The sequence below is a fragment of the Chiloscyllium punctatum genome, chromosome 1 (assembly GCF_047496795.1).
Source record: "Chiloscyllium punctatum isolate Juve2018m chromosome 1, sChiPun1.3, whole genome shotgun sequence".
Taxonomy (NCBI): domain Eukaryota; kingdom Metazoa; phylum Chordata; class Chondrichthyes; order Orectolobiformes; family Hemiscylliidae; genus Chiloscyllium; species Chiloscyllium punctatum.
The window spans coordinates 57587092-57610192 of NC_092739.1; the positions used below are offsets into that span (position 1 = coordinate 57587092).

The 23101-nt window shown below is 40.8% G+C and overlaps 1 protein-coding gene and 1 long non-coding RNA gene across 2 annotated transcripts in view; one reads left to right on the forward strand and one right to left on the reverse strand.

Annotated features, from left to right (window-relative positions):
- LOC140469882 (uncharacterized) overlaps positions 1-19983 on the reverse strand; it is a 79489-nt gene extending 59506 nt beyond the window's left edge. Inside the window, exon 1 of the long non-coding RNA XR_011956243.1 lies at positions 19164-19983. This is a non-coding gene — a long non-coding RNA (uncharacterized lncRNA). The remainder of the gene's footprint in view (positions 1-19163) is intronic.
- Positions 19984-19988: 5 nt separating this feature from the next.
- Positions 19989-23101, forward strand: part of stim2b (stromal interaction molecule 2b) — a 134778-nt gene continuing 131665 nt past the window's right edge. The window contains exons 1-2 of the mRNA XM_072566062.1: positions 19989-20461; positions 20913-21076. Of these exons, the coding sequence (XP_072422163.1) occupies positions 20938-21076 (139 nt within the window). The 5' untranslated portion in view covers positions 19989-20461; positions 20913-20937. The remainder of the gene's footprint in view (positions 20462-20912; positions 21077-23101) is intronic.

The window sequence follows — 23101 nt, forward strand, 5'->3', positions numbered from 1 at the left end:
GGAGGGTGTCAGATACTGTAGTGTGTCAGCTTAACAGCATATATACTGTTTGGAGAGGATGGAGAGTATCATAGTGAATTGAGGTGGGATGGGGACGTGCAGGAGGAAGTTGCCATAGGAACTGGATTAGGGCACGTGAATGGGAAAGATCATTGGCAAAAAACTGCTTTTCCACCTTTCGTGTTCCCAACTTGCATAAAGTCATGTTGTTTTGGCAGAGAACTAAGTTCAGAAGATTATATCCATAAACTATCATTTTAGAAATGTGTCTTCAATCAAATCAACAAAGTTACAAAGGATCTATATTTCAAAAGTTAGTGGTCAACTTATTGCAGGGGGTGGTGGGGGTTGGGAGCAGGGTGGTGGAACTAAATGCATTTAAAAAAGGACAGATAATTGTAAAATGCTTGAACGGAAACATGAAATGGTTAAATTGCAGAAATAATAATTAGCACAGGGTGATAAACTTTTTTTTAAGTTATCAGTTTTATGCTTCATGCCTTAACATGAGCAGTTTTATAAATGTGAATGACTAGATGCAATCTTTAATATGATTATTAGGTTTTTACTGATCAGCTGATATTTTTGTGTTATAGAAACTAATCTTAAAAAGTCAGGAAATCAAAGTTCAATGTGGATTAGATCTACAATCTGGATACCATTGTAGGAATGAAAAGAAGCTGTTTTAAACTGTACAGACGATTTATATATGCAGGCAGAACCATTTCAGAAATGTTTACACAGTGCTACATTGCACCTCAGAGTAAATCCTTCTGATTTAGAAATATCAGATATATTAAGTCAGTGATTCAATAAAACTTTCAAAGTGACTTTGATTCTTCCTTTGTTCCGGTACTCCTGACTGCCCAGTATCACAAAGTTCAGAATATTCAAAGAATTGAACTGTTGTTTAATCTATAGAAATGAATTCATTTTTAAATGTGATTGGAGTTAAAGATTCTTGGAGTCAGTCCACCACTCTAGTTACAGTGAAGCAGAAATCCCACTCGGCTGATAACCCTACTGGAGCATTTGGGTGCAGGCCAGTGCAATCTATTTTAAAAACCTCTGGTGAGCACAATTTGGGAGACAGCTGGATGGGGGAAGCAGAGATGATATGACACCAGACAGCCAGATGGAGATAACATTGAAAGAGGCACACCAAAAATTACTGCTGTCCAGGTCAGAGAAATTATAGAAAAAACAAATTGGAATTTTGGGATCTTCCCATGTCTTAATCCTGGCCTCACCTGGAGATTCTGCTGGGCTTCACTTGCACCCTCTAAATACATGTTTCCTGACAGTTGGGTTCAAAGGAGAGGAAAGCTGTGGGAGGTTTGTCGGTAAAAGGCATCCTTCTTGTCCCATCTGCTAATGATATCAGGGGCCTAGACTGGGATGGTTGGATCTTGCACTTGTACAATTCCTTTAAAGATCCTCTGAGTAATTTTCTTTTCCTCCGCTTTACTTGTGACTATTTTCTGTTCAGAATGCACTATAGGCCTCAGTGGAATTCAGCGCTATTGTTCCCTGATGAAAATAAATGTGTTCAAGGCAGTTACACCACACTCCCTTTTCTTGACAGCTTTATTACCCATGGCATTCAAAGTGCATTAAGCATATTAAACAATGTATTCTGTGGTTAGAGTAGAGTGGATTCCATAATGGAGCCATATAAAAATGTTATCCTCAAATATTTATGGTGCAAATGTTTAGTTTAAAAAAAAGTTACAGCAGCCATTCAATCCATTTAGATAGGATTCAGTGACAATAAATGAATTAATGTGTCAATCAAGCATGACAAAAGTACAGTTCTCACAATCTACACCTTAATTTATCACTGGTATAAATTTAAACCCTTTGATCTGAAGTTAATTGAATATTCACATACAAATGCTTTAGGAAGCGGCTTTCATACTGGAATGTTAAAAGTTCAAATTCAATCATAGAATAGGTGCAGCAGAATAGACCATTCAGCCCATAATGCTTCGCAACAACAACTCACCTTCTTCCTCTCATTTTCTCTCTTTTCCTGTGGTCTTGCAGTTTTGCTTTCACATAAAGTGCTCATCCAATTTTGTTTTGAAAGCCACAATCGAACCTGCCTCCACCACACTCTCAGGCACTGCATTTCACATCCTGACCACACGCTTCATCATTGTCACTGTCTACTGCCAGTCACCATTAACTGATCCTTTTGTCTCACCCTTCCAGCAATAGGAACATTTTCACTCTCAATGGGACTACACAACCACCTCGTGATTTTGAACATCTCTACTAAAATTCCCCTCAAGCTTTTGTAAGCTTCTCTAGTCTACCCACTTACTTCCTGTAACTACGTTGGTAAATCTTTTCTGCACCAACTTTAAAGCCTTCACATCCTTCCTGGATTAAATTATTCAGAATTGGTAACAATATTTCAGTTGAAGCCAAGTTCTGTTTGGCATCTATTTTTTGGCTATATTTTTACATGCACTCAAAGTTGTTGACATGAGAGTACATACTCACTTTCAAGGCTTGGAGATGCCAGTGTTGGACTGGGGTGTACAAAGTTAAAAATCACACAACACCAAGTTATAGTCCAACAGGTTTAATTGGAAGCACACTAGATTTCGAAGCGACGCTCCTTCATCAGGTGATAGTGGAGGGCTCGATCGTAACACAGAATTTATAGCAGAGAATTTTGCTATAAATTCTTTGTTACGATCGAGCCCTCCACTATCACCTGATGAAGGAGCGTCGCTCCGAAAGCTAGTGTGCTTCCAATTAAACCTGTTGGACTATAACCTGGTGTTGTGTGATTTTTAACTTTGTACACTTTCAAGGCATATGACAACCTCTTTAATTTATTATAGTTGAAGGCTCACGCAGAGATCACAGATTGGTTACTGGGTAAACTCTTGTTTATGCATGTATGTGTTATTGTGCACTGTCCAGAGCACATTCACTGCTTGTTGACCACTTTTGACCAAGCCTCAGAACCCTACGACCTTACATGAAACCTGAAAAGTACAGAGATTTTGTGCCAAGCTATGCCTGCCTGCTGACTTCAAGATCCTTTCTTCAAAATCAGCAGCACACTTGTCAAGTCAGTTCAGAAGCCCCCTGTCTTGGAAGTACCCTCTTCAGCTAGAGCAAGTTGAAGATGACATGGAAAGGTTTCATGTATGGGTGCTGTTGCGCGCCCTCAACAGTTAACTGGGCTCACTGTGACATTATGTCCTACCATCAGGGAAGGTGGGGCCCTTCTCTTTTACATTTGGAATTTGTTTTAAAAGATGTTATATACAGCAGAGTTGCATAATCATGGATCAACTAGGTAAAAACAAGGACTGGAGATGCTGGAAACCAGAGTCTAGGTTAGAGTGGTGCTGGAAAAGCACAGCAGGTCAGGCAGCATCCGAGGAGCAGGAAAATCGATTTTTCGGGCAAAAGCCCTTCATCAGGAATAGATGCAGGGTGCCTGCAGAGTGGAGAGATAAATGAAGAGGGTGAGGTTGGGGAGAAAGTAGCATAGACTCACTGAGATTCTTGTAGAGAGAGGATGAAAACGTCTTCAAGGCAGGCATCCTTGCAAGAGGATTCACAGTAGGGTCAAAATTAACTAGGTAAAAACAAGGATGACTGCCTTGAAGAAGATTTCCTCCTCTCTCTACAAGAATCTCAGTGAGTCTCTACTTATCACCTCCATCCCCACCCCCATTCACCTATTGTACTTTATGCTACTTTCTCCCCACCCCCAACCCCCTCTCATTTATCCCTCCACTCTGTAGGCACCCTGATGAAGGGCTTTTGCCCGAAATGTTGATTTTCCCGCTCCTCGGATGCTGTCTGACCTGCTGTGCTTTTCCAGCACCACTCTAATCCAATCATGAATCAGGTAGTTTATGAATTGCCAGGCTGCCTACAAAGAATCCATCTTCCACATTTCTGCGTTGGGTTGTGAATCCAGTTCCATTATCTCAGGTGCCTCCAGCTCAAATTTTGACTGCTTTTTTTTGTCAAGGCTACACGACCCTGGAGCAATTTTGTGGTCATTTCATAGATTTGTGTGGATTTAAAACATTCTGGAACTCTCTGGGATGAGAGAGAGTCTTGGCAGTATCTAGACATGAACACACAAAAAGATATATTAACCTTTAATGCAATTATAAGTCAGAGCCTGGTCTATCAATTCCAGCCTTTGGTGACTATCTGTGTGGAGTTTGCACATTCTCCCCATGTCTACATGGGTTTCCTCTGGGTACCCCGGTTTCCTCCCACAGTCCAAAGATTTGCAGGTCAGGTGAATTGGCCATGATAAATTTCCCATAGTGTTAGATGCACTAGTCAGAGGGAAATGGGACTGGGTGGGCTACACTTTGGAGGTTGGTGTTGGGCTTAAGGGCCTGTTTCCACACTGCAGGGAATCTAATCTAATCTATGATGACTATATTTGGCAGTATTTAGTACTAATGTACAATAAAGTGTTACTTTGATGTCTGAGCCTGAAGACCGTTCTTGATTTTGCCTTCTGCCTGATCAGTCTGTAAAGAGTCTAATTTCATAATGTAGCGTCAAACCATATGACTAAAGATGTTCCAGTGCTGAGCTCCATCACACACTGGGTAGGGGAGGTGGGGATTGCAAACAGAACAGAGGACTTCCCCGTTAGCCTTCTCCTGGACTTGGCCAAGGTGGTCATAACCATGCCTATGTAAATGGTGATTCGGGAGGTAGTTCAACACAATTGCCTTCCTCTCTTCCCCTGGCTACATTTGAGCTTGAATGTCCTTGGAGAGGGATGATGTGATGTGCATCTGTTTGCTTGAGGCCTTCCAGAACTGGTGGCTGCCAAAGGGACTGGAATGCATCCATCATCTCCCAACAAAGGGTTTGGTTTCCATTACAGTGCCCCTTTTTAATGGCTGCCTCTTTCGTTAACCAATAATTAGTTTATTGCATTTAATCAAATGCTCTATAAAATAAAGATTCGTGGGACACTGTGTTGGTAGGATGGGGCAAACATAAGTGAAATTGCATTCAGCATGTTAATTGTCTATGAAGAAACAGTGTCTAGTTTCATACTTCAGCATCTGGCTTGGGATCAAATTTTAGCTTCTTCCAAAAAGTTATTGGAAATCTTAGAAGTGGAGTGCATTGAAATGTAGTATTTTGTAGAGAATATAAAAAGTTATTTATATTCATTGATTTGATTTGAAATATTATTTGGTAGTATTCTTTATCTTGAATGAAAGTAAAAAACAATTGTGTTAATTTAGTTGATGTTTTTACAGGTGGGGTCACTCAATGATTATTTACATGCTGTACAGAGGGACATTTTATGACACCGGTGATAGATTAGAGAGTTAGGAGCAATAAATTTGTAACGTCTGCCATTGTGAATGAACCTAAAACTGAATAAATATTGATTTCTGGTCTCCTTCACCAATTAGACGTAAGAAGTTTGACAACTTTCTCTTTTCAAATCCTGGATACAGACCATCAAGTCCTGGAGATTTTATACCTTTGAATTCTTTACATTTCCCGAATTATCTCATCCAGAAGCTCAATCAAACTACTTAAACATAAATAGAAACACAAAGACCTTCTTCTTCAGAGTTAGATTGGTCCAGTAGTATTGTTGATGTGCTACCGTCCTCTGTCTAGGGAGTACTGGAAAATTATGGACATTGGTCCTGCAGTTTCCTCCTTAGTTCCTTCAGCATCTGCACATGCATCACGCCTGCTCCTGGTGATTTACCAGGTTTAATTTAAATGTGGCCAGGCTTTCTAAAGAAGTCACAGATATTAAACATTTTACAGCCAGTTAGAAAAGGAGGAGTCAATCCAGGTGTAAAGAAGTTGATCTTTTCTCAGTTTTAGATATGTTCAGAGATTGAGACATTACAAACCTATAGCTCCCAACTCTACAACTCATCAGCAGTATCAATAAGTGTTGCTGTATATGTTTTTTTAACAGAAATAAAATGACTATTCACCAAGTTAATGAATCGATAGCCCTTGAACAGGCACAATCATGGAAGTAAAAACTTTGATGAAAACTTATCAAATAAAATTAACATGCTATTTCCAGGGCTTATGATGTAATCCAGTTCTGGCACTGTCCACCAATCATGGAAGAATCAAATATACTGGTGGCTGCTATGTGCTCCCTCTCCCTCTCCCTCTCCAAAGACACTCAGGCCAAGATTTAACCATGAATAATTATGAATAATTATTAATAATAATGAATGAAGCAGCACTCCTCCAGTTATATACACTTCAGCTTAGTTTATACAATTAAACTAAGGTTTGCTTTTGGGTTAGGTTCCCAGTGTTGGGATCATGATGTCGCTCTGTGGTATATAATCATACAAAATGACTTTCGCTGAATTAGCCAATTAATGGCCAGAGGTAAGACTTCCTTCCTGGGGACTGTGAGCAAGCTCCTGAATCCGAAGAACCAATAGGAGACCTTCCACATGGAGGGAGCAGCTGCTTATGTTTCAGGTATGAGAGAGTGAGAAGTTGTCTCTGTCTCAAGATGTCCTTGCTACACATTATAAATATTTTAAATGCAAAAATTGCTTGAGTAATCAAAGTCTGCATGGAACACTGGGCTCTTACATCTGGGATTGAGTGGCTACCTCCAGGCAGCTAGCTTAATTCCCAATACCTCTAGGATCCATCAGACTGACAAAATATTCCTGTTGCTATCGGCCTTAATTGAGCATCAACTCCTGTTTATTAGTCACGCACTGGTTGTGGAAGACAGAGTCTTTTAGTCCTTGATCCAAACTCTGGGCAAATAACCCACAGCAGTATGGTACCAGAAAACTGGCATGATGGCTAACGGCAAAAATCTTCTACCTGCCTTCCTCCTTGTGGATTCATTATAGCATGGCATATGGACATTCTGATTTATCAATCTTTAGATCACTCAGTATCTCAACTACTTCCTCTTTCGTTTTGATTGGTGCTGTGGCAACATTGTCTTTCTTGCTAAATATAATTGTTACTTAAGACCTCAGCCACACCCTTTGAATTCATACATTGACCCTGCTTCAAACTTTACCCTTCCTTTCACAACACTTTAGCAGTTCATATTCTTTTAAAAGACCCTTGGAGTCCCTTTTACATTAGCTCCCAGTCTCTTCTCATTTCTAAGTGTCCCTGGCTTTCTTGTCTACTTCCCACTGAACTTTCTACATTCACCCTGGCTTTCACTCATAATATCAATTTCATGATATGATGGGGTTGTGGTGATGTCACTGGACTGGTAATCCAGAGGCCCAGCATTAATGGGTTCATCACCACTACAACAGCAAACTGGAATTGAAATTCAATCAATAAATAAGGAATTGAAAGTGAGGAGACCTGAAACTATCAGAGACTGTTTATCCTTGGGACAATCTGGTTCATTACTGTCCTTTAGTGAATGAAAGCTGTTATCCTTCTTTGGTCTCCCTGTGACCTAAGACGCACAGCAATGTAGTTGATGCCTGGAATCATAGAGGTGTACAGCACGGAAACAAACCCTTTTGTCCAACTCGTCCATGCCGACCAGATATCCTAACCTAATCTGGTCCCATTTGCCAGCACTTGGCCCTGTCCCTCTAAACCTTTCCTATTCATATACCTATCCCTCAGGGCAATTCGGGATGAGCAATAAATGCTGTCCTAGCCAAAAATGCCCATATCCCATGAATGAAGAAAAATATTGCAAAAATGCTATATTTTAAAGGGACTAACAATTTATACTACTTGAGAAAAGGATAATAATTGGTTAGTAAATTGATTCTGATTGATTGAGGAATTGCCATGGAGAATGCACCAGGCAACAACTATGCCATGGGCTAATGTCTAATTCAAAAACAAGTGTAATGCCTGTGGATGTTGTTTATTCTGACTATGAATGCATGTTGTTTCTAGCAAGTGTTAATGAGTTAGTTGTAAAAACAACTGATCATTTTAAATACGGTTGTTAGTATATTTTACAAAACATTCTGGCTTGCTCAACAAGTGTTCTCCAAACATAGTTATTAGATTAGATTAGATTAGATTACTTACAGTGTGGAAACAGGCCCTTTGGCCCAACAAGTCCACACCGCCCCGCCGAAGCGCAACCCAACCATACCCCTACATTTACCCCTTACGTAACACTACGGGCAATTTAGCGTGGCCAATTCACCTGACCTGCACATCTTTGGACTGTGGGAGGAAACCGGAGCACCCGGAGGAAACCCACGCAGACACGGGGAGAACGTGCAAACTCCACACAGTCAGTCGCCTGAGTCGGGAATTGAACCCAGGTCTCTGGCGCTGTGAGGCAGCAGTGCTAACCAGATTTAATGTCAAATAAGCTATTCACCCCACCAAATTTGACCTTTACACTCTCCATGCCAACTCACACAGAATCTGCCAGATAGAAATCAGAACGTTGTAATTCAACAAAATTAAGTTGATGAATTAATCATTTTTTAAAAATTTGACAAAGGAACCCATTTACATTAACTTTATTTAATCATTTATAATAATAGCTATTTGTATTAATAACCCCACTTCAATGACAGCTGCCCCAAATTGAACTGACAGGAATCCTATTCTAATAATGATTGATTGTGAAATCAATCACACATTACAAATCCCATAATTATAGCCTCCAGGCTTACATCAACAGACAGTGAAATTGTAATCACTGTTTGATAGCTTGGCAGTTCCAATGATCTTGATGCTATTCTTGAATGCTTGAAAGTTTCTTTGATATTTGCAAGTGTGACAGAAATTTAGGCAAAGTCCTAGAAATATGGCTATTTAAACAACATCTGAAATCAAGGGAAAAGTAGTATTTCAAACACAATTGTTTGTTGAAAACTGACAATGTTTATTGTTAAAATGTTAACTATTTTCCCTCCTCCACAAAAGCTACCTATTTCGCTGTTTCTGGACTTTTTTGTTTTTATTTCTGTAAAACATTGCCTGAATTGCACAACACACTTTACGCAATTACCCAGAGCTGCAATTCACCTTTCTTGGCTATCTGTCTTCCAGCCCGGCAGACAATTGATTGTCAATGACAATTTGTTTATCGTACGGTTTTAATGGCTCAGGAAAATAGCTGTTACCTTCTTGCCTTTCTAACTATTAGGAAGGCCAAAACCATTTCTTACTGAATGTTTATCACTATCTGCAGCCTCATGGAAGTCAACAGACATCGAATTCCTATGCTACCTAGTATTGGATAGTCAGCTATCCGAGGTTTTTTAATACAGCTTATTCAACGATACTGCATATAATCAGAAAGTTCTGTAGTGAAAAGTAAGGCAATAACATCAATGAAATTAATTTTGGTAGGGGTGTAAAATATGTGAAAATAGAGTGGCTATTTGTTTTACCATTCACCTAATTTCCCTATTTATTGTCTTTGAGCTGACATATGGAGCACTTTGACACAGGCTATAACTAACATGACGAGTTACTTTCATTTCCAGCTGAATGCTTTTGTCTTGTCCAAGATAATGCCTGCATCACTGTTGATAGGCCATCTGATTTTCTGTTATATGCTGAGGGGCACTTTTAGCATGTTTTACATTACCTCACTAGTTGGCATCACTAATTAAATAGAAGAGTACTTACATATCAATTCCAGATCCATAAGTTGCGAATATTGTTTGACAAAGTCTCAAGCCATCAAATCACAGTAATTGTTTTAATTTTGTTCTATTTGCTCTTGGAATTTGCTTTAGTTCTTTAAGATGGTAGAATTTGCAAGGAACAGCAGTTGAAACAACTTAGAGAAACAGAACTGGTATTTCAGCTCAGCAAACAGAGATGTACCAGATTTTAAGCAAGTGAAAGCAGTGAGAGTAGGAAAGGGAATGACTCTGATAGAGGGAAAAGCAACAGGAATAAAATGAGAATAAAGTTTCATGGTAGCAGATCAAAGGGATCAAAGGAATCGGATAAGTAAAGGTGAGAATAGCAGAATCATGAAAGCAGAAAACATGGAAAAAGAGAAACAAGAGGAAAGACAAACAAAACCAGGAAAGAGAAATAAAATGGGAGCTGAGGTCATGGTCTCAAACTTTTGAACTCAAGTGATGTAGCTGCAAGGTTGTAAAATGTCTAGTTGAAAAGTGAGCTTTTGTTAAGCTTCACTGGAATGCTGCAAAAAGCTGAAAAGAGAAAGATCAGAGTGGGAGCAAAGTGAAGAATTAAAGTGATAGGAGTCTGAACAAGTGTTCCGTAAGGCAGCTATCCAAACTGCATCTGGCCTCCCCATTCTGGAAACCACATAGTGAGTAGTGAATTGAACATATTAGATAGGGGGACACAGCATTTAATGATAATATCACTGGACTACTAATTAATAATATGGGAATAGCTTACCAGTCATCTCCATCAACTGTTCCTGAAAGTCTGGACAAAGAAGAAATCTCTGCTGCCATTGTCATCATCTTCAAGAAAGAAGATAAAGTGGGCTGTGAGAACTACCGAGGAATCTTTCTACTCTCCATCACCCTCACTAAGCGCCATCTCCCAGTCTCTGAGGAAATTCTTCCTGAAAGCCAGTGTGGCTTCCAACTGAACTGTGAAACTATAGACATGATTTTCACAGCTTGGCAACCCCAAGAGAAATGCCAGGACCAGTACCAACTACTCTACATGGCCTTCATCAATCTGACCAAAGCTTTTGACCCAGTCAGTCAGGAAGTCCATGGAATTCATCAATACCCTCAGTCTCCTCCACAACAAAATGTCGGCAATGGTCCTCACTGATGGCAATACGACAGAATCCAGTGAGGTCAAGACAGGGGTCAAACAGGGATATGTTATCGCCCCCACTCTTTTCTCCATCGGTACTATCACTGTTTCCATCTTGTCAAGAACGCATTTCCCAGTAGTGTGGATATTGTCTATAGAATGGACAGAAAACATTTCAACATCAAGAAGAAAATGAAACTGACTTCACTTGGAGAACATCAGTAAACAGATGGCAATGTTATTGCCACTCTCTCAGAAGAGAATCTTCAGGCCTCGCTGAATGCCTTTGAGGAAGCATACCAAAAATTAGTCTCAGTTTCCACCTCAGCTAGATTCAAACTCTTTACCAACTCATCCCTGGTCAAGTTCTGGTTTGGCCCTCCTTTAAGGGGAAGGCACTTCTCATCTAAGGCTGACAATGGTGCAGAAATTAAATATCAAATCCAATATGTGACTGCTGCCTTCAATACTTATGAATGAGTGTTTGATGACCATGACCTTCATGCTAATACCAAGATCCTTGTGTATAAGGCACTCATTCTTCTGACTCTTCTGTATGGCTCTGAAATGTGTAGATGCCACCTCGAGACTCTTAAGAAATACTATCAAAACTGTTTGAGATGCACTAGCTGCATTAGCTGGGATGACAGGCATATTAACATTAGCGTCCTTGAAGCAGCCAATTGCAGTAGCATCAAGACCATCATCATTGAAAACCAACTCTACTGGGGCGGCCACATATTTAGGATGCCTGAGTTCTGACTATCAAAGCAAATCATCACCCAGCTCAAGGAAAGCGCTCGAATGAGAGGAGGTCAGAGGAAGCATTTCAAAGACCCCTTGAAGGCTTCCTAAAGAAATGCAACATGGATGCCAATGCATGAGAAATCCTTATTCAGAAGAAACTGACTTGGAGAAAGTTCCTGTATGAAGAAATAGAGGAAGTATAGAAAAGGAACCAGAGAAAGAATGTTCCCAAGGGAAAGGACCATTTCCACCCCCTGGAAACACTGGTCACATGTGTGGTCAGAGATTATCAGAAGGATCCACGAAAACCCATGATCAGTGACATGGAATGACACTAGATGTACAATCATACTCATTAGTGAGTAATTACCAACAATGAATTCGGGAATTGAGAACAAGTTGACCATTAAAGACCATCTGATACACCAATATCCTTTAGGAAAGGAAATCTGCTACTCTTACCTAGTCGGCTGTACATGTGAGTCTAGATCTACTATAGTATCATTCACCTCTGAAATACCTTCTGAAATGGCATAAAAAGCCACACAATTTAAAGGCAGTTCGGGTTGGGGAAGAAAAGCTGGTCTTGTCAGCAATATCCAGATTGCATGGAAGAATACGTTTCAAAACTATTGAAAGGGATTGTTTGGTGCCAGTATTATTCACTCCATTATGCTTATAACACTTTTGTACAGTGCACAAAATAGTATTCTGTACATTTTAGGCAAGTAATACTTAAATTTTACTGATTTTATTTGATGGTGATGCAAAATAATGTGGAGGAAAATATGCTATAATATGCTGGAAGGCATTGGTCAAGGTTCCACACAAAAGGTTAATTCACAAGGTTGGATCATATGGGGTTAGGGATAATTTATTAGCTTGGATAGATGACTGGCTGATGGACAGAAGACAGATAGTTTGGATAAATGGGTGTTTTTCTGGATGACAAGAAATAACTAATGGGGTGCCACAAGGTTCGGTCCTTGGTCCCCAGCTATTTACAATCTGCATTAACAAATTGGATATAGGGATAGAAGGCTCTATAGGCAAATTTGTGGACGACACAAAAATATGTGGGATGGTAATTTGCAACGGGGAAATAAGAACCTTACAAATGGATACAGATATGTTAGGAAAGTGGGCTAAAATGTGGCAGATGAAGTTGAATGTGGATGAGCGTGAGGTCATGCAATATGGTCAGAGAAATGGGAAGGAGCCCTATTATCTAAACGAGGAGAGACTTCAGTGTGCTCTGATGCAGAGGGATCTGGGTGTCCTCATTCATTAATCACAGCAAACTACCATGCAGGTACAGCAGATAATAAAGAAAGTGAATGGAATATTGGCTTTTATAGCTAAAAGAATACAATATAAAGGTAAGGAAGTATTGTTGCAACTATACAAGGCATCGGTGAGACTGCACCTGGAGTATTGTGTGCAGTTTTGGGCCCCTTATTTGAGGAAAGATGTAGTGGCATTGGAGGCAGTTCAGAGGAAGTTCACTAGTGATTCCAGAGATTAAGGATTTGTTGTATGAAGAGAGATTGAACAGTTTAGGAATACACTCTCTGGAATTTCGAAGAATGAGAGGAAATCAAATTGAGGTATTCAAGATGATAATATAGATGTGGAGCAGTTTCTTCCTACTGTGGGGCATTCTAGGACTAGAGGTCATAGTCTTAAGATAAGGGATAGCAAATTTAAAACAGAGTTGAGGAGAAACTACTTCTCCCAAAGAGTTGTGAATCTGTGAAATTTGCCATCCCAAAGTGCAGTGGATGCTGGGATAGTGAATAAACTTAAGGAGGAGTTAGACAGATTTTTAAATTGGTAATGGGATGAAGGTTTATGCGGAAAAAGTAGGAAAATGGGGGTGAGGAGCATATCAGCCTTGATAGAATGGTGGAACGGACTCGATGGGCCGAATAGCCTAATTCTGCTAATATCTTATGAACGTATGAACACAGATTTAGAACTTGGTGTATTCTACAAATTGCATCACCAACACTTTTTTGTTCACTGACAAGATGTGAGCATTCCTGTCAATGCCAATATTTATTGGTCTTTTGGAAAGTGGTGGTGATCAGTCTTCTTCAGACTTTGCAGTTTGTGTGATTAAGCTACCATGGAGTGCTGCAATGCATGGATTTCCTGGATTTTCATCTACTGATGAAGAAGCAGCACCAATCTAGTTCCAAGTCAGGATGGTCATAACTTGAAAAGAAACTTACAGGTGATGGTGTTTCCAATCTTCTACAGTTCATCTTCGTAGCAGACAATAGCAGTTACTGGTGTAGAAAGTGCTGTCAAAGAAGCCTTGTTAAGATGCAGCTGGGTATTTAGTCATCATCATCGAGTCATAGAGATGTGCAGCACAGAAACAGACCCTTCTGTCCAACTCATCCATGCCGACCAGATATCCCAACACAATCTAGTCCCACTTGCCAGCACCCGGTCCATATCCCTCAAATCCTTCCTATTTATCTACCTATCCAGATGACTTTTAAATGCTGTAATTGTAACAGCCTCCACCACTTCCTCTGGCAGCTCATTCCATACATGCCCCACCCTCTGTGTGAAAATGTTGCCCCATCGGTCTCTTTTATATTTTTTCCCTCTCATCCTAAACCTATGCCCTCTAGTTCTGGACTCCCCCACCCCAGGGAAAAGACTTTATCTATTTACCCTATCCATATCCTTCATGATTTTATAAACCTCTATTAGGTCACCCCTCAGCCTCCAACAATCCAGGGAAAACAGCCCAGTCTATTCAGCCGCTCCCTATAGCTCCAATCCTCCAACCCTGACAACATCCTTGTAAATCTTTTCTGAACCCTTTCAAGTCTCACAACATCCTACTGATAGTAAGAAGACCAGAACTGCTTGCAATATTCCAACAGTGGCCTAGTCAACATCCTGTACAACCGCAACATGACCTCCCAATTCCTATATTCAATATCTGACCAATAAAGGAAAGCATACCAAACACCGCCTTCACTATCTTATCTACCTGCGACTCTACTTTCAAGGAGATACGAACCTGCACTCCAAGGTCTCTTTGTTCAGCAACGTTCCCTAGGACCTTACCATTAAGTGTCTAAGTCCTGCTAAGATTTGCTTTCCCAAAATGCAGCACTTCGCATTTATCTAAATTAAACTCCATCTGCCACTTCTCAGCCATTGGCCCATCTGGTCAAAACCCCATTGTAATCTAAGATAACCTTCTTTGCTGTCCAATACACCTCAAATTTTGATGTCATCTGCAAACCTCTTATGTTCAAATCATTTATATAAGTTTTGCAGAAGGTAAGCACTGTTGCTGTTGTTGGAAGCCTCAGGTGATACACTGAGTGCCAGTCAAGCTAAGTGCTTTGTCTTTGATACCATTACGTTTTTTGGGTCTTATTGGAACTGCATTCATTGACAGAAGTTTAGAATGTTCAAACATGCTTCTGACTTGTGTTTGGTAGATGGAAAACTTTTAAGAGTTGAGAGAGAGAGAGTCCCATATCGCAGAATACCCAAGTTCGGACTTGTTCTTGTAGATGCTTCCGCTATTACATATACCACTGGAGACTTCAAGAATATAATATTTATAAGGCCATAAGAACAGGAGCAGAAGTAGGTCATTCAACCCATTGAGTCTGCTCCCTCATTCAATGAGATCACGGCTGATCTTTGTGACAATGTAAACTTCAGAACTTTAATACATTCATGGACTGAAAGAATCAGCAATAACTTTCTGGAATAAATTATTTCCCAAGATGAAAGGGGCAAGGAGAAAGGAATTAAAAGCAACATGCTGTTTAACCAACCCTGGGATGAAGGAATCAAAGGAACATAAACAAGCTATTTCCTGGGAATGAAGAGGTGACACTGCTTGATAATCTGCTGCCTTGTGACAAATGGGCAAATAGGCTGCAGAAGGGATATCCTGAACTAAAGGGGTAATTGCAGGACAGGTTGTTTCAAACAAACTACTAAGGCTGAATATAACAAGGAAGAGGGGAGCTACTTCTGATTAGAAGGCAAGCTATAGATTTGAGCTCTCCAGAAGTGAAATCAATGCTGGGGATGAAATGATCTATTGAATCATCAATAATGTCACACTACAAACTTTAAAGAGAGAAAAGAATGCATAAGAATCAGAACAATTCAGCAGCAGAACTTTGAAGAAAAACACTATACAAGGATTGAATCCTAGACAATTCCAGAGATGGACACTGTTGGCTGAATTGAAGCTAACTTTCATCATATTAATCAGGTAATAGCCAAGTTGTGTTGTGAGGCTTAATTTGCTTACTTGAGGGGGTCTTATTTTGGTCGCTACATGCAATAAGGTTTAAATCATTGTTTCAGTACTTGGTTGTCTAAGAGATATCTTAATAAATAGCCAAAATAAACATAACATGGTGATTTACCCACAACATCTGATAATCCACTTCCCTGTGCTTTCTCCTTAACCATTTAATTCCCCCACTGATCAAAAATCTGTTCATCTCAGCCTTGAGTATACTCAACGACCAGCCTCATGTGTAAACAATTTCACAAGTTTACTACTTTCTGAGAAAAAATTCCTTATCTCTGTCTTAAATGTGTGACTCCTTATTCTGAGATGATGCCTTCCAGTCCTAGATTCTCTCAATAGAATAAACAACATTTCCACATATAATCCTGTCAGTTCCCCAAAGAATTGTGTATGTTCCATTAAAATTGCCTCTCGTTGTTTTAAATTCCAATGACTATGGCCCAACCTACTCAATCACTCCTCGCCAGTCCCACCATACCATTATATACTGAGTCAATCTTCTCTGGACTGATTGCACTGTCAGTATGTCTTTCCTTAGGTAAGTTGGCCAAAACTATTCACACTATTCCAACTGTAGATTGACTAATGACTTGTATAGGTTTAGCAAAACCTTCCTTTTTTATACTCCATTCCCTTTTAAATAAATCTGCCTGGTCCAGTCAAGTTTCTCGTTAACAGAATCTTCAAAGTATTGATTCTGGGGGATTCAATAATGGTCATGGTTTTGAATGTTAAGGATGTCTTATTGTAAATGATTATTCCTTGACTCTTGTGTGGCACAAGCCTTAGTGTTGTCCAGGACTTAACACATACAGTCACAGACCGCTTCAGCAATTTCTTCAGGAACTATGGAAGCCCTTTTCATATGTTTTGTACAACCATAAAATGGAAAAATAAACCCTGCATCCAGGCATTAAAGCTAATTTAAACTCACAATCACTTCAGCTATGATCTTGTTGGATGACAGAGTAGGCTTGAGTGGTCAAATAGCCTACTATCACTCCTATTTCTAAAATCCATATGTTCTTAAAAGGGAGTGATGCAAGGAACTGAAACACAACAGAGTGCAACTACTTAAATTTCAAAGCTGAATGATTAGTCTGGTTATATTTAAATAGCAATGCACGTGTGGGACAGTCTTCACTTGTGGCTGTTTTTTACAACTAAAAGATTGCTTGCTTTCTGGAAAACATATCTGGAAACCTCTGTTCACTTATATGCATAATTTGGCTTTGCAAATTAGAGGAAACCAAAAATCAAGTAATGTTGTCTTGAATATAACACAGGAGTCTTTGCTATTTCTCCAACCACAGTATCAGTTTAAAAAAAACCCACTAATGATACTCAATAAGCATGTCTAGCATTTTTGGCAGAACCTTTCTCTCAAGGATTGACTTCTTCAGTCATTACTGCTGAAAGTGTGTTGCTGGAAAAGCGCAGCAGGTCAGGCAGCATCCAAGGAGCAGGAGAATCGATGTTCTGGGCATGAGCCCTTCTTCAGGAATCTTCAGTCATTAGTAAAGGTGGGCCAAGAGCATTCCCCCATCTGACAGCATTGGACAGAATTAGCATGGATTTGTGAGGAAACTGTGCTTGACAAATGTCCTGGAATTTTTTAAGGATGTAACTAATAGAGTCAGTAAGGGGAGCCAATGGATGTGATTTACTTGGACTCTCAGAAGGCTTTCAATAAGGTCCCATGTAAGAGATTAGCATGTAAAATTAAAACATGAGGGTAGTGTACTGACATGGATGGAGAACTGGTTGTCAGCCAGGAGATAAAGAGTATGAATTAGCAGGCCATTTTCTGAGTGTTAGGCAGTGACTTGTGGATGTACCAAAAGGATCAGTGCTTGGACTGCAGCCATTCACTGTATATATTAATGATTCAGGTAAGGGAATTAAATGTAACATCTCTAAGTTTGCAGCTGACACAAAGCTGGATGGAAAGGTGAGCTGTGAGGAGGATGCAGAGATGCTTCAGTATAATTTGCAGTAAGTGGGGAAATGTATGCCAGATGAAATATTACATAGATAAATGTGAGGTTATCCACTTTGATAGAAAAACAGGAAGGTAGATTATTATCTGACTGGTGATAGATTGGGAGAGGGGGAGGTACAATGAGACCTGGATGTCCGTGTATACCAGTCACTGAAAGTAAACATGCAGGTGCAGCAGGCAGTGAAGAAGGTGAATGGTAAGTTGGCCTTCATAGTGAGAAAATGAGTGCAGGAACAGGAATACCTTGCTGCAATTGTACAGGGCTTGGTGAGCCTACACCTGGAGTATTGTGTCCAGTTTTGGTCTCCTATTCGGAGAATGATATTCTGGCTATGGAGGGACTGCACAAAAAAATTACCAGACTAATTTCTGGCTGGCGGGACCGAGGTATGAAGAGTGACTGGATCGGTTACGACTATATTCGCTGGACTTCAGAAAATTGAGGGAAATCTCAAACAAAACCTATAAATTTCTAACAAGAGGAGGCAAGATAAACACAGGATGCTTCCAAAGGCCAAGCAGTCCATAACCACGAGGGATAGTTTATGGAAACAAGGTAGAACACTGAGGACTAAGATAGAGTCATATAGCATGGCAACATACCTTTCGGTCCTACTCATCCATGCCAACCAGACATTCCAATCTGACCTCGTCCAATTAACTAGCATTTGGCCTTTAATCCTCTAAACCATTCCTATTCATATATCTGTCGAAATGCGTTTTAAATGTTGTAATTGTACCAGCCTCCATCACTTCTTGTGGCAGCTCATTCCAGGCACACACCATCTTCTGCATGAAAATGCTACCCTCAGGTCCTTTTTAAATCTTTTTCCTCTCACCTTAAACCTATGTACTCTGGTTTTGTACTCCCTCACCACAGGAAAGATACCTTGGCTATTCACCCAATCCATGCCCCTCGTGGTTTGATCAAAGTCTATAAGGTCACCTTAGCCTCAGACCCTCCAGACAAAAAAAGCCCCAGTCTATTCAGCCTCTCCCTATTGTTCAAAGCCTCCAGTCTGGGCAAATCCTTGCAAATTTTTCTCTGCATCCTCTCAAGTTTAACAACATCTTTCTTGTAGAAAGGTGACCAGAATTGTACACAGCTTTCCAAAAGGTACAGCCGCAACATAACATCCCAGCTCCTATACTCAATGTCATAATCACTGAAAATGATTCTCTGCCACATAAAATGGTTGTCCCAAAAACATTGAATGTTTTCAAAGTGTTAGATATAGTTCTTACGGCTAAAAGAATCAAAAGGTATTGGGAGAGAGTGGGAACAGTTCCTTAGTTGGTTTGGTTTGTCATGATCATATTGAATGGCAGGCATGATTCAAGGGATGATTGACTTACCCCTGTTCCTATCATCTATGAATTGTTTCCTGCAGGCCATCATCTTTCCTAGGTGGAAGGATGCTAACAAGTGTATAAAATACACCAAAACTTGAATGTTGGCTGTCTTCCTTCAATATGACTTTTGTGGATATTGAAAATTATATATTGATCTAAAGTCAAATTAATTCAACAGATAGTGTTCTGAAGGCAAAGAATATTCTGCAAAACATAAAGTTGTATTGCCAGAACCTACGGTGAAATGTGCTAACACATGCTGCAATGCTGATTGTCATAACATTGCTCAGGTTGATTGTTATTTCCAAACTGTACAGCGCATACGAGTCGCATGCATGCACACCAACACAACAAAGAATTCCTTCGAGATTCTGCTTTTCCGTATTTCCTACAGCTGAGGAAACAACCATTCCAGGAGCTATGAGTCATCGGGAAACGACTGCAAGTCAGATCCCAGAGCGGCACATGAAGAAACTGCGTGAAGATCTTTCGCACCAGGATCTGCTCCCGGCTTCTAGTGATCCCCGGCTACACCAATAGGCTGCTGCCATGTTGTGACAAAGCAACCAATGGCGAGAGGTGAGGAGGGGCGAGAATCCGATGTTTTTGCGGCGAGTTCTGAACACTTCCTGGCACTCACCGGCCCCCACCCTCCCGCGCTGAAGCAGTACCTTCACCAGCCTTCCTTCCCGACAATCCCCAGGGGGTTGCAACCGCAGAAGCGGTGCTCCCTCACACACTGCCTCTCACTTTCACAAGAACGCTAGGATTCCGTGCAGACAGAGCCGCAGCGCCACGCAGCTGCACTGCGTCCAGCCTCTTGCTGATGTCACATATTTGCACACTGACTTCCTCCAACCACCCATCCACCCTCCCTCCCTCCAACACTTCCACTCCAAGAAATCGGATAGGGAAAGTAATGATGCTGCCGCAGAGCTAGGGAGGGAGGAACCTACTTGTCAGATAAAGTTTCTGCTGAGAGCGAAGGCGACGAGACGCTAAGATGCTGCGTGTGTCGGGGGGGTAGAAGCGGATTCTGTAGTTCACAGTTGGAGGGTGTGAGGAGGAGTTTCCTGCGGCTCTCGGACTGACTGATTCCGAGTGCCTGCGACTTCGGGATCCCGGCTACGCACCGGGAGATCTTCGCTCCCCGGATCGATGCAGCTTCAAATTCTTCCCGACCATTAACTCCCCGCAGATGACGACCCTGGTTGAAGTTCTGGTGTGAGGATCCGCGCGCAGAATAAATACGGAGCTGGAACATCGCAAAAGTGCCGCTCAGTTTGTTTCTTTCTTTGAAGGTGAGGAGCATGAGTATTTGTTTTTAAAGCGAAGGTCTCTGCAATCGTTTCGGAAGGGATGGGGGGGGGGGATGTTAGAGGTTTTGAGTCGGTGCTTCAACCAGCCGGTCGACGGCAGCACGTTGGTGGTGGTAGTGGGGAAGATTTGAACGGCTTTCTGTTGAATGCAGCAGAAGGTTGTCCTCATGTTGATGCTGTTGCGGAAGCGGCGCCTCGCCGGCGGCTCTGCTCTGGAACCCGGGATGATCCGGACAACATTCGACCGGATTGTGACTCAATAAAGGCACGTTCCATTCACTGGTTACTTGCTGCAATGTAACAATTGCTGCATTTTTAGCATTCACCTCTTCCTAAGTTCACTCCAGCTGGCATGTACTGAACGACTGTTTCTTGCTGGGAGTTTATACCTTTTCATATTCATGGCCTTTTATTTGCGCGCTACTTCTTGCAGGGCTCTCGACTGGCTGTCGCTGAGGATGGATTGGAACCGATGCGTGTTCTTCTCAATGTGTATTCTTTTTTGCATTCCCACCGCCTGTCTCGGTCAGGCAATCGGATCTCCAACCGTCGAGGGTTTCTCGGAGCCAGCAACGGGAGATCAGGACAGTCTTGCAGGTAAATTCCAACCTAATGTATTTACAGTGACTGGCATCTCAACGTGATGAACATTACTTCTCCCCGACAAATACTCGGTATAGTTTGTTTCAGCCGATTAAATTGAGGATCGTGTAAAGCAATGACACAAGGCAAAAGAAGGCAAGCCCCCTCTTCCCCTACCACCCAAGGTTTTGATGACGAGTCTTGCCAGTGAAAAAAGCTGTACTCTTTTTATTCCATGTAATTCTGGATGTTTTATATGTGGGTGATTGAATTCTGTAATTTTGTTTATTTGTTGTGAGTGTCACTGTTCTGCAGTAATTGAATAAAAACAATATATGACTATGGGGGACAAAATGAGTTGGCACAAATTCGACAGATTGACCAGTGTGGGGAAGTATGAGCTCATTAACTTTGTATCTGAAAAAGTTCAGAGTATTTCTTTAATGGTGTGGAGTGCAAAGGAATTTGGTGGCATGTGCATCATCAAAAAAAAGGCTCATGGTCGCATAACGTAATCAAGAAGCAGTGAATGAAATGTTATTCTTTATCACAAATAAGGCCACATTCATGGGTGGCACAGGTTCAAGGGGTGAATGACCTTTTCTTGATCCTACAGATTGAATCTTACCAGAAATCAGCTCATTTTGGTGAATTTTGTGGGGGGTTTCTCTGAGCCGTAGTGGTTTTTCTCACACTATCTTCTGAACTTGCTTAATGAGCTATGCACCATGCCTCTGTTCTACACCTATGTCCATTGTATTTTTCCACTGCCAGATCTTTCCAGGCTTCCTGCCATCAGTGCCATCTTTAAAGGCCAGCCATGTACCCTGTAAAGCACAAATAGTCCACAGCTTTCCTGCGCAATTCCTGTCAGTTGTCCCAGACATGTTGGACAGAGGAAAATTGTTACCCTGCTTTTGTAGTCTGATGGAGAAGTGGTTTGTGTGGTCACAGCCCTGTAGTTTGCCTGACATAATGGTGATTGAGGGGGAACTGGAGGGGCAAATAGTTAGTTACCAATCTGACACTCATGCCAGGTCTTGTTACTGTCTAGTTTCTATCCTGCAGGTGGGAGAAAGGGAAGCTGCATATTAACGAGGTGAGCTGCTGTAATAATTAGGGTGCAAATGCATATAATACATATAATTAGGCCTCTTGCTCCTCACCAACAACAATCTGCTCATAGTTTGCATGATATCAAGAATTTTAAAATTTGAACTTGTACCGTAGGTCTGCACCTTACCATGAAAACCACAAGTGGATGCTTTCATGCTCTTTATGATTGCTACTACCTTCCTCATGGCAGTCGGGAATGAGTAATAAATGCTGGCCTAGCTCGTCTGGGCCACATCCTATGCCAGAAAAAAAAGTTTATTGACTGAACCAATTCTTTTCTCTTTTTTTGTACTTATCTTTAAGATCACCAGTGGGGTATGAGATAGCAAGGCAGCTACAATATTTGTAGTCTTAAGCACAACAGATGCCATTTTGATAGACTACGAAAGAAAGGCTTTAAAGAAAGAAGGGTTCAAATTAAATAGAGGTTATGTTTTGTCCATGGTTTAGCAATGTTTTTCTGCCTGATTTTCATTCAGGTGTCAATAAAGTAAAATACATAACAAATGTTGGCATGCAAATAAAGGTTTTGCAGTAATAAATATTCATTTTTTGACAGTATTGAAAGAACAAACAACGTTTGTTTGCATGTATGAGATATTATCCAGCAAGTCATGTCAAAGAAAGGTTGCAACAACTTGTGGAAAATTAAATATATTAGTCAGAATTGTGGCCTGTGTTTCATAGAATTCTTGTAAGTCTTATAAAGGACATTGTCTTCCCCCAAATGTAATGATCTAGAGGAATTATCACTCAACTGTTAACCTCTTACCCTAGCAACATGCTGTGGACCTGGGTTCAAAACCTGCCATGATACTGGGTGGAATTTGAATTCATTAAAAATTTGGAACTAAGAGTCTAATGATGATCATGGAACTGTTGTTGATTGTTTTGGAAAAAACCCATCTGGTTCATCGATGTATT